General features: G+C 44.8%; 1 protein-coding gene across 1 annotated transcript; it reads left to right on the forward strand.

Moving 5' to 3' along the window:
* The first annotated feature begins 3,206 nt into the window (after positions 1 to 3,206).
* On the forward strand, positions 3,207 to 4,343 carry LOC136462301 (chitinase 6-like). The gene is made up of 2 exons (XM_066461408.1): positions 3,207 to 3,656; positions 3,751 to 4,343. Exons 1-2 carry the CDS (start codon positions 3,242 to 3,244, stop codon positions 4,161 to 4,163), a joined length of 828 nt encoding a protein of 275 aa, XP_066317505.1. The 5' UTR covers positions 3,207 to 3,241; the 3' UTR covers positions 4,164 to 4,343.
* The last annotated feature ends 16,241 nt before the right edge of the window (positions 4,344 to 20,584 follow it).

Here is a 20,584-nt window from a genome sequence, read left to right on the forward strand (position 1 = left end):
GCGAATAAGCTTGGAACACAATCAAACACAAGTAAGTTTGCTTATTTTCAAATTCGCATCAATATATTGGCCATCCATTTATTCTTATATGCATGTAATGGAATTTCCATATAGCAGAGCTAGTACAGAAGGCACTATTACAGCAGGAATTTCATGTGATTGCCTCCTTGATTACTTCTGTACAGCATTGATAGTACCTTATCAGCTTCCTTTCATGTGAATGAGTAGTAGTGCTATCGGATAGTCTGATAGCAGTTCTACTGCAACTTTAATTTGCGATGATGAAGCTACCTAGATAGTCATTTGCTGCTAGTACTGCTACCTAGATTGTGGTTTTTAGCTTTGGCACATGAACTGTTCCTTACAATATATAGCTCAATTTTGGCTTGATTTTGATGCGGATGTTGAAATAATCCATGGCATGGCTGCAAGAGGGGCCCTTAAATTATTATTTTGTCTGTCCTCAAGAACCAAGTCTGTTGCTTTACATATACACTCTGTGAATGGACATCTATAGTAGAACAAAATTGGACTGTCAATTTTACTATCACCAAGTCTGTTTATTTAAACTATACACTATGTATATTTTTATAACTATATTTTGCAGGTTAGTGGTCGCAACATTTGAAGGCCGTGCAAAATGGAAGCATTTAATCACACAATATTGTTTGATGCTAAAAATTTCTTCAACCATTTAGTTAACTGTTTTAAAACATTATTTATGTCCTTGCATTTGAGCTTAGAAGAACAATCAGAAGCTCACTCTCATGGATGTCGCGGTGCCCTGCAAGGTTATGATTTGCATGGAACTCTTGTGTTCTTATGTGTGTATGTGTACTGAGCATATCTCCATTGCATAGATGGTAGTGCAGTGGTTGGGCACAACGTTCTTGTTCCAATTTGATGTTCTGACATGATTTTTTTGGGCTCTGATATAATGTTCTTCGCTGATGATGTTCGGTTGTGTTCCTGTTTGAATTCTGCTCTTATATTTTTAAGGCTGTTTTATTTATTTTTTTCTATTTCGAGTCTGGTATGGAACATAGTGAAATAAGCCTTTGATTATGTGCTTGATACGAAACTTGTTTGTTTTTGAGCTACAATTTGACTCACTCTGACACAATGGACGTTCAAGCTTGATATGTTTTGGATACGAAATAAGCTTCGCTGAAGGGACAAGCTTTGTTTATGGGCATGTTTGGTATAGTTTATAAGCTGCTTATGGCCAAAATAAGCTGAAATCAACAGCCAAATGTCATGTTTTTCAACAGCTTATTCTGACCACGCTTATTCCCACAGCTTCCATTTGTACTAAAAAGCAGAAGCTGAATCAGACCAGTTTATTTTGACCGCCGCTTTTACTCTATTTGTGCAGCTTATCGGGGAAGCGCTTCCCAGATAAGCTGTACCAAACAGGGCCTATATTGAGCCATACTGCGTACATTAGCAGATTCTCTTCACCCAAACAGCAAACCCCGGAGAGAAAAGATACACCTGCATGTAAGGTGTTTTGTTATGCACAAGAATTTACACTTGTAAATAAATTACCGCTCCAAAATATTACCAACATGCCAAACAGGGCCTAAGTTTAATTATTTGAAGGAAAAAATGCAGATGTTGTGCAGTTTTCTCTTATTGTGGACTGCATCTAAAAGTAATTTACCTGAGTAACAGTTGTTGATCATTACCTACACATGCTGATGGTTCATCCTGGCCATTATTAGCTTGTTCGCTTGGTCGTAAACGATCGTAAATTTTCAGCCAGAACAGTATTTTTCTCTCACACCAAATCAGCCAGCAGTAATAATCCACGATCGTATATGATCGTATCAGCACCAGCCGAACAGGCTGTATATTGTAAAGCAGTATTTTGAGATGGGGAACATAAGTTTAGCAGTATACGTAGGAGAAGAATAGGAAAAACTCAGTAAGATAACCTCATGAACCAATATTCATATGCTTGTCCAATCTGTAGTTCAAGAACTACAAACCTGACACGTGTGATAAATAAGCTACGATCAAAGAAATTTACATGCTGCCTATGAGGACTACCAACATCGCTGGCACTGCTCATGGTTTTATATGTCTATGGGTTCTAAATATATGGTTTCTAAATTATGTACTCGCTCCATTTTAAATTTTTGACTTTTCTAGATATATTATTTTTGTTATGCACGATACATAGTAAAACAATATATTTAAAAACAAAATATAATAATATATTATAATTTAGAAAGGAGAGAATAGTATCTTATAATACTTTAGCATCTAAACCATGTCTAAAAATGTAGTTTAAGAGACCTAGACATAGTGGGGATTGGAGAATGGCCATCCATGCATTTTTATTTTTATTTCACTTGAACTACTTCAACGGTGCTTTTTAGCGAATGAATAATAATGTTTTTCTCTCACGACAAATTAATATAAGCATCGGTATAAGCTAAATTTCAGTGAAACAAACAGACATGTCTGTCTCATCTCATGCTCGTTGACTAAACTCGTTGACATGTCTGTGGTGGCAACTGGCAAATACAGTAGTACTCGGATGACATAAGCGGCCGGCCGGCCGGATAGGAAATGGAACGGAGGCAGCTGACTAGTTGGGCCTCTGCTTGTCATGGTTTGACTTTGACTCGTTGACGCGTGTGTGGCCTCCGTTCTACCACCTCCGGTTCTTGCCAGCTGCACGAATAGTCTTCACTGCTGTTTTTTTCCAGAAGTGGCGGCTTCAACAAACACCGACTGGTTCTGTCATTTGCACGCAGAAACAGCTTGAACGATCGCGACAGGGCCACATTTCACTTCACCTGAGTAACAACGCTGGCAGACGCCGCGAGATGAACGCTGCAGGTGCCGCTAATAAGAACAAACGTGCAGCTGAGCTCGGAAACTGCTTCACGTTTCATCATCTCTGCGCTGCCGTTACGCCATGGTAGCCGGGTAGAAAAGGGGCCAAGTATCTGCCAAGAACAAGAAGTGAGGCAGCGGCGACGTGCTTCAGCATGAGCCCACACAGAGGTCGACGCGGTTCGCACCGATTTCACAACGTGCAGATGCCGACCTGCTGAGTATCGCTCGGTTTGACTCGGCCCTCGTTTCATTTGGACGATCGCGACAGGTGAGACGACCTGATCGGATGCATGCTTCTCTCCAAAGTCCAATCCTACTCTATAAAAGTCAAGCCCCAGCCCACCATAGCCCCAGAGGCAGGCATCAGTATCACACACAGACGCAACCAGCCATGGCACAGAAGCTCGTCGCGCCACCGACGGCGCTCGTCGCCGCCGTCCTGGCGCTCGTCCTCTGGGCCGCCACGGCGGCCGCGCAGAACTGCGGGTGCGCGTCGGACCAGTGCTGCAGCAAGTACGGGTACTGCGGGACGGGCGAGGACTACTGCGGCGCCGACACGTGCCAGTCGGGCCCCTGCGACGTGCCGGCGACCAACAGCGTGTCCGTGGCCAGCATCGTGACGCCGGCCTTCTTCGACGCGCTCCTCGCGCAGGCCGCCGCCTCGTGCGAGGCCAACGGGTTCTACACCCGCGACGCCTTCCTCGCCGCCGCCGGCTACTACCCGTCGTTCGGCCGCACCGGCACCGTCGACGACTCCAAGCGCGAGATCGCTGCCTTCTTCGGCAACGCCAACCACGAGACCATAAGTACGTATCACAAAACCCAAGCTCGTTTTTCATTTCTCATTCAAGCTACAGATATTCTAAAATTCAATCGTTTCATCAACCACCAACCGTGTAGAGTTCTGCTACATCAACGAGATCGACGGGCCGAGCAAGAACTACTGCGACCCGAACAACACGCAGTGGCCGTGCCAGGCGGGGAAAGGGTACTACGGGCGTGGCCCCCTGCAGATCTCGTGGAACTACAACTACGGGCCCGCGGGGCAGAGCATCGGCTTCGACGGGCTGGGCGACCCCGACGCGGTGGCGCGCAGCGCCGTCGTCGCGTTCCGGTCGGCGCTCTGGTACTGGATGAACAACGTGCACGGGGTGGTCGTCTCCGGGCAGGGCTTCGGCGCCACCATCCGGGCCATCAACGGCGCGCTCGAGTGCGACGGCAAGAACCCGAACTCCGTCAACAACCGCGTCGCCTACTACAAGCAGTTCTGCCAGGATTTCGGCGTCGACCCGGGCAGCAACCTCACATGCTGACTCTAGTACTCATGCGTGGATGGAATGATGGATAGATGGCTATTGCGTGGTGTGGATGTTTCGGTTTGGTAGTGTGAATTGTGATATGTGTGTGGGGAGCGGCGAGACATCAACAAGCTAGGCTAGGGATGTGATGTTGTGATTCAGAGACTACGCGGAAATAAAAACTGATTTGCATGAGCTTCTGTTTAAGCATTCAGCTTGTATTTGTCGAGCTAAGTCATCAGATACAAAGGAGTGCCTAATCAATGTTGAAAACGTTAGGAAATGTCAGTCAACGACCGGTTGTTTTAGCCCCTCCCATCAATCAAAATTTTCTCATACACTTACACTGTCTTATAGCTATATTTACACTACATTATTACTATATTTATAACTATTTCTTCAATGTAATTTATTGGAAAGAGTGGTGTAATTTGAGAATAACACAAATATATGTCAATTTTTTTAAAAAGATTTACAAATTATTTATATGAATTTCAGACATCAGATAAATATATATCAAATTATTCACAAATTCTTCAGAAATTAAAAAAACAAAATCCACACAAGGAGGTGAGAGAGGAGAGATTGTCGCAGGGTGTTCTGTGCTCGCGTTCGTGTGTCAGGCAGGGACACAGACACCGGCATGATTGCTTGCTTGACGCTGAAGCCGAGCGGACGCATGCATAGGGACGCATCGTACGCACGCATGCGCCAGTGTGATCGCAGGCGGGGGGAGGCCGACGCTTCCGCGTCGCACGGCCCAAAAAACGGTTGATAACAACCGGCAAGTCAACCGGTTGATCATTAGGCTTTTTAAAAAATTATCAGAATGCATTCGTAGAGGCGGCTGAAAACAACCGCCGCCTCTACACATGCATTTTCAGAGGTGGCTCGGTTTGGAGGCTACGATAGAGACGGCTTATTTTTCAATCGCCTCTATAGTAAAAAGGTCTTCCTGTTGTTACAAATTGATTTGTTGCAAATTGATTTTGTAGTATTGATACCTAATTGATTCGATAGCAGCAGCATAGCGGTAGAAATTATCTAGAATGTACTTGATGTGCCCTCGGCTGCTCTCTAAGCTAAGCTGCTACCTAGAGATTACCTGCCTACCTAGAGTTCCGGATAGGCGGAGTCACAGAGCCTCTCAAGCTAAGACGAGTGGGGCATCTCTGTCCACCAGGGAAGATCCGGAAGAAAAATTGACTAGAGGCATACTAATGATGATAATCAAATTAACCTCACATTTTTTTGCTATGTGAGGATCTTATCATCCACTTGTGTGGGGCATCAATGGTAAAAAATAGTCTAGAACCCTTAATAACAATTTTTGAGTGATGACTTATGTCCTCACTTGGTACTACGTGTGGCAGAACCGTCCGAAATAACATATTTACGGAGGCGCTTGTCTTTCACTAGACACTAAGCACCCCGAAGTTAAGCTACATTAGGCAGTTCTGTCGAGCACACCCCATGGGAGAACCCGAAAATTCATATTTTTCAACAGGGTTATAAATGGGAGAATAAAGCTTACAACATTTTAGCCATTTCTTACATCACTTTCCATGCAACATCAGAGTATAATATTTATTATTTATAACAGCGGAATATAACAATATTATCATAGTTTCAGCGGAAATAAAATTATTTAATGACAAGTCAAACATTAACATGATGATCCGCTATATACTTCGTAACAGATTATAAGTTTTTCCATCGTAGAATATTTTGGGTGCTAGTTTTAAATAAACTCTATGTCCACTATGTTAAGGAAATCCTCGCTGAGCCCACCAGGAGGTTTCTACACACAAGTGTCAGCTCCACATATTTCTATCACCTGCAACAGAGGAGAACAAACCCTAAGTACTCAATTGTACTCTGCAAGGCTTACCCGTCAGGAGGAAAGAAAAGACTCTAAGTATATGCAAGGCTATCTGGCTTGTGGGTTATTGTATCTGCAGGAAGCATTACTAAGAGTGCATCCTTATATTCAATTTTATTAGTTGTCATCATTAGTTTATTAACTAACCATTCTATGTAAGCACCTATGCTACTTTCAAGCAGGTGTTAAGCAATGAGAACTATTTTACCATCTTTCATATTCCAGTTATTACTACGGTGCTAGATCGTAGACAAGTCGTACCGTATTACACGGCGATTCACGAACCAATGTATCCCAGCTGGGTACCCCGAAACACACGCCCCACTTATACTCTAGGCACAAGCCCCCACACCAGAGTCTCGGACTCAGTGTGGTGCTTAGACCTTCACCATCCCCGCCTCCAATCAGTCGGTCTAGAAAGAGCCGGAACCCACAACAAGAGAGCAACGAGCCTTTCTGCCCCCATAAGCAAGTATATGCTCAGGATAATAAGTCTCTGACCTGACTAGAATTCAATGCAACGGACGGTCCTCAATCGACACAGACGGAACAAATGCAATCCGAGCCTCGCTCGAATGCCTAACCAAGTCTAGATCCAAAATATCATTTCGTCCGGTCTTCAATTATCATTCATATATATTCTATGTGATAGTAATATAATGACAACAATAATATCTTTCCTATCTCTCGTGAGTGATAGGCAATCACTCGACTTCTATCGGAGTCCTGTAACATAGCAATCTACGCGATCCTGCCATACTAGTAAAACTCATAGGATAAGGATATATATATGCAAGTGGGTTTCATTCAACTCCTTAAACTTAATGCACAAGCATAAAATAAAATACAGAATAATAGGGGTTATGCACATGGGCTTGTCTAGGTAAGATATAACCAAAAGTTAGCATTCCATCATGGTGACACGATCATCAAGGCACCATCTTTTTGGCTACTTCGGTCATCTCCACGATCCATCGTTGTTCCTATTATGATATACGTGGATGCAACGCAGAGACGCAATTAATCAACGGTAACTACAACTCTATACTACAATTATGCTCTGTGAGCTAACGAGCTAGCTTAATGATTAACGTACTAGTCTACGTATCCACATCGCCAAATAAGGCTTGTTTCCGAAAAATGTTTTCGTTCTACAAACCCCCAACTATTTTTGACATTTGATTGATTAAATATATATTTCCGTACTAGGGCTCATTTAGTTACCTTAACAAACTAATTTCTATGGAGCTATAAAAATTACAGTGAGCACCTAATAATGTTAGAAATCTACTGTAAAAATTTTAGGGCCAGTACTACTACCAATTCATCACAATAATTCCTACAAGTTCATATTTTACCCGTTTTAAGTGCTTCAAATTAATTAGTCTACTTTTGAAAATTCTATGAAACTAAGTGAACAAAATACATTAACAGATAGGTCATGATTTTAGAAACCTAACAAAATTAGTTTCATAATTTTTGGACATCTATACAAATTTATCTTGAATTTATAAATTTACCTTTAGAAACTAAATTAGAAAACACTTTAAAAAAAGAAAAGGGCCGGTGGCCAACGATTCGTCCCCATAGCCGAGCCTGGCCCAACGCGGGACGCGGGCACGCGCAGCAGGCTGGTTCAGCGCGGAGCACGGCCCACGACGGGGAGCCCACGCTGGTACTTTAGCAAATGAGCCCTCGGACTTTTCACGAACCATACTAGGTCCTAATACTATTTCTTCATTTCTCTGGCGAATTCACTTAACCCCTGGATTTTACCAAATTTGCCCGCGCGCACCCCCGGTCATCCCGTGCACGGCGGCGCGGCGAGCGGCGGCACTGGGCGTCCATGCCGGCCACTAGAGGCCTACGCGGACCCACCTAGCGGGTCGGTCGCCCTCTACGGCTACATGCGCTACGATGGGCTACGGTTAGGGACTCGAAGATGCACTGGCGTGAGCTACAGCGGCGAGCGGCTATCCGCGGTGGCAGCGCGACTGTTCCAGTGAGCCTAAGCCCTCACGGCAAGGTAGAGATGGCGAAGAAGCATCAATAGCTCACCGTGGTGCACTCCCCACTAACGGTTGAAGCAGGGGAGCACTACAACGGTCTAGCCACGGGCGACCGAGCGGTGCGGCGGTGCTCTGCGATGAACACCGATGTGTCACTCCACCGACAATGAGCACCCTGGCCAAAACAGTGCGAGCACTAGATAGAGGAAGTCAAGACGAGCTTAGGGTTACGAGCAATTAAACTATACCACGCCTACATGCCTTACCCCAACCTTCTGGTCATGGCGGCGCACATGACCGGTGGCGAGCAAAAGCACCAATTTGCCGGTGGGTAGTGACCGACCGGGCTTGAGGGGAAACGGGCGTCTAACTGACTACCTATGCTACTCATTGGTGCGAGGAATTGGACTGAGAAGCCTTGAGCTAGGCGAATTGAAGGAGCGGAGAGCGCGGTGCCTCAAACGCGACAGCAACTCCAACCACATGCTGGCGTGGCACTACCAATATACACAACCCATCCTCTCCTCCCTATCTCACAGGCAGGGTGGTACGCGCCGTTGTGGTAGCAGAGGTAGATGGGATGAGCGGCTGGGATTGCGCCATGGGACATAGCAGCAGTGCAGCGGTAGGTGAGGTGCGTGGCCGTGAGCGCATGCGCACGAGAGGGTGGTTGCGACCAAGACACACAGCTCGGCGCGATAGAGGAACTAGAGGGCAAAGCGACTGCCACGCTAACCTAGCAATAATGGCTGCAACCATGTCTCGACTCCACGCGTGGCTCTATAGCCAAATGGTGGCTGTTGATGCGGGACCCACGGGATATCCTTCAAGGAAGAGAGAAGATCTAGTCTAACTAGGATTCTTTTCATGTAATCTAGTAGTAGTATTATTCTATAATCCTACTAGGAACTCTCATTGTAAACTGACTAGGACTCTGGCCTCTTGACTATATAAAGGAGGGCAGGGTTCCTAGAGAGATAAGGCAACACTTGACAATCAATCCAACGCAAAGGCTAACACCGACTGGACGTAGGGCTATTACTCGATCACGATCGAGGGTCCGAACTAGGATAAATCGACTGTCTATTGTGTTTACCGTCGAGTTTAGCATACGCTGAAGCCCGAACAAACTGCCCCGGGTACCCCTGTGGTAGGCTATCGGTGGTGAAACATCGATAGCTGGTGCACCAGGTAGAGGCTTTTGGTGAATTTACATCCAAGAGCTCGACGGACCTTAACAACATGATCTTCTCGATGGGATCAACCTTCATCTTTGGTTCATAGATCTGCGAGGTAGGCGATGATGGCAAGCTCCAAAGCCATCTCCTCAAAGATTCGGATCACCATGAAGACCTTTCTATTTTGACGACTACGACAGATCAACTCATCGGAAGATTCGCACAGCTCGTGATGTCCGATCCAACTTAGATTTCGTAGCTTTGCGCATCCGACTCAAACTCAGGCTCTACATTCGAGATGGAGTCTTACCCGAGTTCTTTCGAGAAACCAAGTTCTTTTTCGGCAGGGTTCCAGAACGTGGCCTCGACCTATCAAGGATTCAACTCAGAATACACTCAGAGTCCTTTCAAGAAGTCGGGTCCTTTTCCGTTTGGACTCCACAACATGGCAAAATCTTATCAGGCACGGCCCGAAGGATCCCTCGATCTGGTGCTTAGAATATCACTAAAAGGAGCTCAGGAAGGTGTTGTACTAACTATAACATCTCAAGACTACATCGTCCACTGGCCAGGTTCTATTCCTGAGGATAGCGGTACCCGACTAGTCGGCACGATGACAACAATAATTCTACCCTACCAAGGAGACTCGATCTACGACCTTGAAGCCTCTACTAAAGTTATCAACAACTACGACAGTGTGGAAACCAACGCCGATAACAGAACAATTCACGCACGAGAAGTATTCATGGTTCACCATCCTCGATCACCATTGGTCCCCCCAGAAACACCTGACATCAGGTCATTGGATGAATCTGAGTTCAACATGTCACCCTTTATCCAGGGGCACGATGGTGAGACTAAGAATCAGAAGCAAGCCAGAGAAAGAAGAAACAAATTGAAACAAGGACGCCAACGCTGTGCTAGGCAGCACAAAGAAGCTTGGATCAAATATGAGCTAGATCTGGCCAAGTACAATAGAAAAAAGTCAGAACAAGAAGTCGAAGAAAGATGCGCGGCGAATACACCCTACAATAGGATCCGAGAGGCACTAGAAGAACTCGAAGCGACATCATATCCCAGTGAAAAATAGGAGCAGCTCTAGGACCTTCTCTGGTCAATAGCCCTAAGGACACACGACGAAAGGACCCGCTCAAGACTACCTACCAGGTCAACATCTCATGGGCAGGAAGACCAAAATCAAAGGAAGTCTGCTTTCGAGAGACTTGGACCAAGTGGAAGTCACAACAGAGAAAGTAGAAGGGACCATAGTCAAAACTACCAAGTCGAACAACCAAGAAAGATCAGAAGCAAAGTACCTGTTTAGACAGCCCCATAGAACTACTCTCACCAAGACAACAGTTGGCTAAAAGGAGGTGCTGAATCAGAATACACAAAAGCCAGAAAGCACGATATATTCTCCTATTTTGCAAACAGACTTGCTTTAATACGACTACCTCACAAGTTCAAGCCATCCAACCACTCTAAATATGATGGCAAGACCGAACCAAGGCAGTGGCTTAGGATTTACTCACAGTCGATTGAACTAGCTGGAGGAGACGATGATATCAAGACCTTGTTCTTTCCCATGGCCCTAGAAACTATGCCCCTCCAATGGTTCGACAAATTAAATCTAGGGTCAATCAGAAATTGGGAGGACTTGCAAAGAGTTTTCTATGAAAATTTTGCGGGTATCATTACACACCCCATCACCCACACAGAATTAAAAGGACCCAAGCAGAAAGGAGGCAAAAGTCTCAAAAATTACTATCGATGATTTGGCAAACTACGTGCTCAAGTACATGACATCACCAAACGAGAAGTAATCGAAGCTTTCTCTCACGGAATCATGGCTAGGTGACAATTTTAGGACTTCTACAAAGAAAACCCAAGAAACAATGAAGAATTTAGATGCACAGTAGAAAATATGATTACTACAGAGGAGAAGACATGAGAAAGGTTCTCAGATAGAAACAACCAAGACAATCCGAACAAGCAAAATCATCGAAACATCAGACATCAGGAAAGAAAATGTGGACCAAACAATACCGTAGCGGTGGCTGACAAATCAAGGAAGTTTTCCAAACCCAGAAGGTATGATGACATTGAAAACATGCATTGCATCTGGCACCCTAAAGGAAATCACACCATCAGAAATTGCTACACCTTCAACGATTGATACATAAGAAAAGATAATAAGGTAAACACAAAAGAAGACAATTAGAAAAAAGATGAAGACAACCACGAAGACAAGGGATTCCAAAAATCTAGAGCGACAGTAGCAGTGATCTTCGCTAGGGCCCTAGATTCTAAAAGCAAACATCAAGAAAAGCTAGCTCTATGAACCATCATGGCAGCAGAACCGGCTACTCCAAGATATCTCAATTGGTCACAGTATCCAATCTAGTTTTCAAGAGAAGGCCAATGGACTATCGTAGGAAACGCAGGCCATTACCCACTGGTTCTAGATCCAACTATCGTCGATATGATTGTCACAAAAGTACTAATCGATAGGGGAGCCGGACTCAACATCATTTTTTCAGAAATGCTAAGGAAGATGTGACTACAACTCGCCAGGATGATTACACCAACGAGCACCCCTTTTATGGGATAGTACCCAGCAAGGCAGCCATGCCACTTGGACAAATCACTCTACTGGTTACTTTTGAAACTCCCTCAAACTACTGAACATAGTTCATCAAATTTGAAGTTGCAGACTTCGATTCATCATATCACGCAATCCTCGAGCGCCCAGCACTAGCAAAATTCATGGCGATACCGCATTATCTATACCTATTGCTTAAGATGCTAGGGCCTAACGGTGTCCTTTCCCTTCAAAGTGATTTGAAGCGCGCTTTTGACTACAACGTTTAGGCAATTCAAATTGCAGCCAAAGCACAAGCCGCCAATGATAGAAAAGAAATAGCCACTATTGCCGCAGAAATGAGCCCAGAAGAACTAGAGATACCGGCTAAAAAGCCCAGCATCCTCGCACCACCAAAAGAAACCGACGTCAAGCAAATCGACCTGGGCATCGGTGATCCCTCCAAAACAGCAACCATCAGCTCCCACCTCTCAGAAAAATAGGAACTCGTGCTCACCAACTTTCTTCGGGACAACAAAGATATCTTTGCTTAGAAGCCGGCCGACATGCTAGGTGTCCCAAGAGAGTTGGCTGAGCACAGAATCGATATCAATGAATGCTCCAAGCCTGTGAAGCAATGACTATGACGATTCTTACCCGACAAGGAGGCAGTAATTAAAAAAGAAATCACAAAGCTAATGGAAGCTGGATTCATCAGAGAAATCCTTCATCTAGATTGGCTAGCAAACCCAGTTCTAGTACAAAAAAAGAATACGAACGAGTGGTGCATGTGCGTCGACTACACATATCTCAACAAACACTGCCCGAAAGATCCATTTGGGCTACCACGCATTGATCAGATAGTTGATTCAACAGTAGGATCTACCCTATTATCCTTTCTTGATTGCTATTCAGGATATCACCAGATCGTATTGAAGGAACAAGACCAGAGCAAGACATCTTTCATCACTCCGTTCGATGCCTACTGCTACAAGACCATGTCGTTTGGACTCAAGAATGTTAGTGCCACATACCAAAGAGCTATCCAAATGTGCCTTGGTGATCAGATCGGCGAAAATGTAGAAGCATACGTGGATGACGTAGTAGTAAAAACAAAGAACCCGAACACACTAATTGAAGACTTAAAGCAAACCTTCGAAAACCTAAAAAGGTGGAGGTGGAAATTGAACCCAAACAAGTATGTATTTGGAGTTCCTTCAGGACAACTACTCGGATTCTTGGTCATTCATCATGGAATCGAAGCCAGCGCCAAGCAAATTTGAGCCATAACAGAGATGGGCCCTCCTCGAAGTGTCAAAGATGTGCAGAAACTAACAGGCTGCATGGTGGCCCTCAATCGTTTCATATCAAGACTCGGCGAAAAAGGGTTACCTTTCTTTAAACTACTAAAGAAGACAGACAAGTTCGAGTGGACAGAAGATGCCAATGAAGCTTTCAAAAGACTTAAGGCATACCTCACCTCCTCGCCTGTTCTCACACCTCCAAAGAAATACAAAGACATGATGCTATACATTATGGCAACTTCTACTGTGATCAGCACAGCGATAGTCGTAGAAAGAGAAGAAGAAGGGCGCGTATATAAAGTACAACGCCCGGTATACTACATCAGCGAAGTACTGTCAGAATAAAAAATCTAATACCCACATGTGCAAAAACTACTCTACGCCCTCCTGATCACTTCACGCAAGCTTCGCCACTATTTTGAAAGCCACAAGATTACCATGGTGACAGATTTCCCACTCAGAGACATCCTACACAATAGAGACACAACAGGGCGCATATCTAAGTGGGCAGTTGAACTTGGTGCTCTCAATATCGATTTCACCCTATAGAAGGCATTTAAATCTCAAGCCCTTGCCGATTTTGTTGCCGAGTGGACAGAAATTCAACAACCTATGTCAAATACCATCCTTAACCATTAGAAGATGTACTTTGATGGATTGCTCAAGCTAGGCAGAGCTGGTGCAGGCATTCTCTTCATTTCTCCAGATAGAAAACAACTCAAGTATGTCCTTCAGATATTATGGCAAGCTACAAATAGTGAAGCAGAATATGAAGCCCTCATCCACGGGCTCTGAGTAGCAATTATCCTCAGAATCAAGCGATTACTCGTATACGGTGATTCGGCAGTAGTCATCGACCAAGTCAACAAAGATTAGGACTGCATCAAAGAAAACATGGGCGCTTACTGTGCTGAAATATGAAAACTCGAAAAACATTTTCAAGGATTGGAAATTCTACATGTCCTACGTGATTCTAATATTGCAGCAGACGTCCTCGCCAAGCTCAGATCAGATAGGGCGAAGGTCCCACCTGGCATATTCATAGAGGATTTATCAGCTCCCTCTATCAAACAACCCAGTGAGATAACCCCTGAACTCCTAGCTAAAGGCACCTAGATTTTGGTAATCACCACCTCATGGACCCAGGTTTTTATTGATTATATCAAAGAGAATGAGTTGCCAGTAGAAAAAGAGGAGGCTACCCGAGTTATTCGCAGAAGCAAAAGCTATGTCCTAGTAGGGGACAAGCTATACAGAAGAGCCACATCATCAGGAGTACTCCTAAAATGTGTCTCGTTTAAAAAAGGCAAAGAGATCTTAGACGCAATACACTCAGGTTGTTGTGGAAATCATGCCACTTCAAGAACACTAGTCGGCAAAGCATTCTGCACCGGATTCTACTGGCCAACCGCTTTGAAAGACGTAGAAGAACTCGTCAGAAAATGCAAAGGTTGTCAAATGTTCATAGGACAAGTTCATGTACCAGCTCACAATCTCATCTGCATCCCACCCGCTTGGCCTTTCTCCTGCTGGAGGTTGGATCAAGTAGGACCTCTCAAGAAAGCAAAGGGCGGTTTTGAGTACATCTTTGTAGCAATTGACAAGTTCACCAAGTGGATTGAATACAAACCACTAGCAAAATACAGCTCAACCAAAGCAGTCGAGTTCATCCAAGACATTATGCACCGCTTCGGCATGCCCAATCGAATCATCATAGATTTGAGTTCTCCTTTTACAGCTACAGAATTCCAAAGTTGGGCACAGGATTGTGGCTTCGGCATAGATTACGCATCAGTCGCACATCCAGAAGCCAACGGACAGGTAGAAAGGGCTAATGGACTCATACTAGCTGGATTAAAACCAAGATTGTATGAAGAACTAGTGGACTATGGATTCAAATGGATTGAAGAATTACCCAAAGTAGTATGGGGGCTATGAACTCAAATAAGCAGAGCCACCGGATACTCACATTTCTTCCTAGTTTATGGATCAGAAGCCGTACTACCTGCCGACTTGATCTAGATGTCACCAAGGATAGAACAATATGACGAAGGAGAAGCAGAACACACCCGAAGATTAGAACTCGATAGTACAGAAGAAGTCAGAGTAAATGCTACCCTTCAATCAGCCAGATACCTCTAAGGTTTAAGATGCCACTACAACAAGAATACCCAGCCTCGATCACTCCAAATCGAAGACCTAGTACTAAGAAGAATACAAAAAACTGACAAACGCCATAAACTACTCAGTCTATGGAAAGGTCCTTTTATTGTCACAAAAGTCATCGGACCAGGCGCGTACAAGTTGATAACTGAAGATAGAAAAGAAGTCAACAATACATGGCACATCAGCCAACTAAGAAGATTCTACGCATGGAAACAACTCAAGGAAGAATATATATACAAGCCACAAGAGATCAACGTTCATGATCAATAAAGATGGTGTTCCTCGACAACATATGCCTTATTATGGCTTTCCCCTAGTTGTTTTCACTAAGCATGTAAACGTTCATGATTAATAAAGATGGTGTTCCTCGACAACATATGTCTTATTATGACTTTTCCCGAGTTGTTTTCACTAAACACACCGGCCGAGAGCAAAAGAGCTAAAAAGATGCTTGAGCCCGCCGATAAGGGTAGCTAATAAGCTAACACCCGAACCAAAAAGCAAAATGGTTGAAATTATGCCTGAGCATATCGACCAAGAGCAAAAGAGCTAAAAAGATGCTTAAGCCGCCGATGAGGGTAGCTAATAAGCTAACACCTGAACCAAAAAGCAAAATGGCTGAAATTATGCCTTTACATATCGGCCGAGAGCAAAAGAGCTGAAAAGATGCTTGAGCCCGCCGATGAGGGTAGCTAATAACCTAACACCTGAACCAAAAAGCAAAATGGCTAAAATTATGCCTGAGCATACCGGTCGAGAGCAAAAGAGCTAAAAAGATGCTTGAGCCCACCGATGAGGGTAGCTAATAAGCTAACACCCGAACCAAAAAGCAAAATGGCTGAAATTATGCCTGAGCATACCGGCCGAGAGCAAAAGAGCTGAAAAGATGCTTGAGCCCGCCGATGAGGGTAGCTAATAAGCTAACACCCAAATCAAAAAGCAAAATGACTAAAATTATGCCTGAGCATACCGGCCAAGAGCAAAAGAGCTGAAAAGATGCTTGAGCCCACCGATGAGGGTAGCTAATAAGCTAACACCCGAACCAAAAAAGCAAAATGGTTGAAACTACGCCTGAGCATACCGGCCATGAACAAAGAAGCTGAAAAGATGCTTGAGCCTGTAGATGAGGGTAGCTAATAAGCCAACACCCGAACCGATCCTAAGATGTTTTTACAACTAGGGAAAGAGCCAGATGCTGGCATCCAGGCAAAGAAGACATCAACAAAAATAAAGAATCTTCAATAAAAAAGAAGTACAATATCCTATTACATAGGCTGGAGTACAAAGGTCAATTACATCAAGCATCATCATCAGGAGAAGAAATATCAATATTAAGATTATCCACAATCCTCGTGGCTCAATCTTCGACCTTAGGCTCCAATTTTTCAACGGCATCTAGATATTCTTGACTCTCGGCTTCATCTACAATCTTGGACAAAGGGACCTCCGGAGCAAGAACCTAGACCTAGGCAAGAACATTTCTGGTACATAGTTGGGCGCACCTCTTCATGAACTCCTAGAAACGGGTCAGAACTTGGGGAATAAACTAAGCCCAAGATTGACCATCATCTGTTGGAGTCCGGAGAAGGTCGGCTACTGACTAAAATGATTTCCACAAAGCATTCTAGTTCTCGGTAGCCGTCATCAACTTACTAGTCAAGACTTCAATAGTTTTTTGGACCTACACAAGATCCCTGTCAGCTACACACCTAATCAACTTGGCAAGCGCGAGTTCTTCTTCAGCACGAGTAATTACCTCCTCAGCCTTGTTGTGACTATTGCGAACAAGTATCTTCATTTCCTCAATACCCTCTGAGAGCTTTTGCTTTTCAACTCGGAGAGCTAGACCAGGCGCCAAAAAACAAGTCAGCTGAAAGGGAAATTTGAATACAAAAGGAAACAAAAACAACCCGCAATACCATTGCACTCATTCTTCATGGCCTCCACATTCTTCAAGGCCTCCTGGACAGTAGCATCCCTCCGCTTTTCAGCCTCAACCACCCAGGCACGGAGAGCCTGTTCCTCCCTTTGGTGTGTTTGACGCTCGGTCTCCATCTCGACCTGACAGAGGTCAAGCTCTATTTTTAGGGCACTAACCTCAGAAGACAACTTTTTCTCGGTTTCAGACAAGAAAAAGAAGCCGGTATGATCCTGAGAAAAAGATTGAACAAAAAGAGAGAGAGAATAAGAACAGAAGAAAGATGAACATCCAAAGAAAGAACTTTAGAAAAACTTACCTGGAGTTTTTCCCCAAAAGAAGTCGCAAAGGTTCCCCAGGCAGCGGTCAGCTCTGACAACCGATGAGTGGCATTGAATTGTTGCACCACATCATCATCCAAATGCTGAACGCTAGTAGCAAGAGGAGCAGAGGGAGAAGCCGGCAGATGCAAAGAAGGCAAGACTAGGGCCGCATCCTAGGAAGCCTCGGCTACCTCCTCAGATGGACCCACCACCACGGCCACAGTCTCCCCCAGAGTCAGCAAATCCGCAGCAGCGTGATCACTAGGGAACCCTGTCTCCCTCATAGCCACCTCACCCACCGTACATTCTGGGTCTTGAGACTTAGTACACAGGGGCATACCAGAAGCCTAACAAGAGGTCAACTGAGGGTTAAGGGAAGGCAAGGGTCTGCAAGATGATAAGGAAGCTCGACGATAAGAATATGAATCAGAAAAAGGAAAACAGAAGCAAAGAAACATAACCAGGATTCACTCACTTAGCTGTCTTCTTCTTCATAAAACCCTCAAGATGAACAGAAGACCTTAGAGGGGGAACTATAGCGGAAAAAATATCACCACCACTCCGCAACATGAGTGGCGTGGTCGGTACCGGAGCCCCAGAAGAACTCAAGCTCGACGACCGCTTACTACAAGAGAACAAGGCCAAAGTCAGAACAAAAAGAGGTGTTCAACAGCAGAAAACAAGAAAACAACTCACCGATGCATGACAAGGGCCGCATCATCATCCTCATCTTCCTCACCCTCAAACAAGGCAACCACAGCACCATCTAAAAAAGGAGAAAAGTACTCAGTTAAAGGCAAAAACAAACAACAAAAAGACAAAACATATTAATATGCTCACCTAGGAGCACGCTACCTACAACTTGAGTACCTGGACGAGTACTCGACTGGCGAGACTTCTTGGCAGTAGACAAACCAGAAGAAGAACAATCCGCTCACTCCCTTTTTCTGACACTATGAGGAGCTTGAGGAACTGAACGAGAAACATACTCTACATATGCGTCAAGAACTGTGGAAGAAACACCAGGAAACATCGTGGTGGTTTGAAACTTACTGGTTAAAAATGCCCCAGCAAGATTCTCCCCAGTCTCCACCATGGTAGGGTGGTCATCAAGGGGGATCGGATCAATGAAGTTACGCCCCAATTCCTATAAAAGAGTAAAACAACCAAACGAGAAAGATTAAGAAAAAAAGTGGAGACAACAAAGGAAATACAAAAAGTACCCACACAAGAAAAAACAACTCACAGCAGGAGGCGAATTGTTAGCACAATACTCAAGGATAGCATATGGGACGACGCTTACTCCTTTCAACATCTTCTGAAGACGCTCGAGCACCTCCTCATCAGTCAACTCAAGGGCAGGGACCATACGAGAAGGATCCTCCGCCCTAGAGTACTCAAACCCATAATTCTCTCGCTCCTTTAGAGGTTGAACACGGCGGCGAAGAAAACTGGAAACAATCCCGAAGCCGGTCAAGCCTTGCTGTTTTAGAGTACATATCCTCTCAAGAAATGGCTTGATCACCTAGAGCTCATCCATCGTTAGGAGATTTTTATCCCATCGGTCATTAACCACGGGACCAGAACCAGAATGAACAGTAAGAGGAGGAATCATATTGGCGGCATAAAACTAGTCGGCATGCCAATCTCTCACAGAATCAACCAAGTCATAATCAAAGAATTTACTCTTATGATCCTAACAAAACTGAATCTCGCAGCCACCAAGAACATGGGTGTCATTACTGCGGGGTTGGGGTTTCAGACGGAAGAAATAATGAAAGAGAGAAAAGGCTCGGGGGCTACACTCAATGAGTGCACTTTTTCTTCAAAAAAGCGCACATCACTCAAAAGAATTCTTCAAGACAGGGGTTTTCAAAAAACATAAGATTCAAGACCCTCCAACTTTTTGTTCTAAATAGTAAGAGGATCAGGGGCTACACTCAATGAGTACACTTTTTTCTTTAAAAAAGCGCACGTCACCAAGAAGACTTCTTCAAGACAGACCACCTCAAGGCCACAAGACAAAAAGAACACAGACCGAGCTATATCCAAGTTCTTTTTGATAAAGAACCCGATGAAGAATCAGAGCAATTTCAAGACAAGACCCGCCAGCTCCTTGTTCCAAATAGCAAGAGGCTCGGGGGCTACACCCAGATGGGAGTACTTTTTCCTTCAAAAAAAAGGTACACACCACCTAAAGATTTCACGAAGCGCTACATGGTTTCGCTCAAGAAAGCACTCGGACGACGCTTGTTCCTACTCGGCAAGACCTGAAGGAACAAGATGAGGCGTCTAGAGCTCAACCATGAAGTGCTCAGGGGCTTGTCGATGCGGGACCCATGGGATACCCTTCAAGGAAGAGAGAAGATCTAGTCTAACTAGGATTCTTTCCATGTAATCTTAGTAGTAGTATTATTCTGTAATCCTACCAGGAACTCTCATTGTAAACCGACTAGGACTCTAGCCTCCTGACTATATAAAGGAGGGTGTGGTTCCTAGAGAGATAAGGTAACACTTGACAATCAATCCAACGCAAAGGCTAACGCCGACTGGATGTAGGGCTATTACTCGATCACGATCGAGGGTCTGAACCAGGATAAATCGACTGTCTATTGCGTTTACCATCGAGTTTAGCATATGCTGAAGCCCGAACAAACTGCCCTAGGTACCCCCATGGTAGGCTATCGGCGGTGAAACATCAGCAGTGGCACGCGCATGCGTGACAGTGGAAACCTAGCCATAGCCGACCGAAGCCTACCATTGCGAGGCCAAGGCGCTGCGCGACATGACCTGGGCGCGCGAGCTGGCCAATGGTAGCAGGCTAGCCACGGCATGAGCCTGGCGCCAGCAGTGCCCACACGCACGATGTTCATGAACTCGGGCCAAGAGGTATGAACTGGTGCCATGCACGCATTTTAAAGCAAAGCAAAAGCCGCTAACGATCACGATCGAGGCTCAACTAATTCCCCTAACCTAAAGTTGATACTAACACCCAGCTCACCAAGCAAACCTCATGTCCATAGAGTGACCAGAGGGGGAGATTCAAGAATGCCAACTTGGGTTCATCGCTGGAGT

This window comes from Miscanthus floridulus, chromosome 7 (genome assembly GCF_019320115.1).
Source record: "Miscanthus floridulus cultivar M001 chromosome 7, ASM1932011v1, whole genome shotgun sequence".
NCBI classification, from domain to species: domain Eukaryota; kingdom Viridiplantae; phylum Streptophyta; class Magnoliopsida; order Poales; family Poaceae; genus Miscanthus; species Miscanthus floridulus.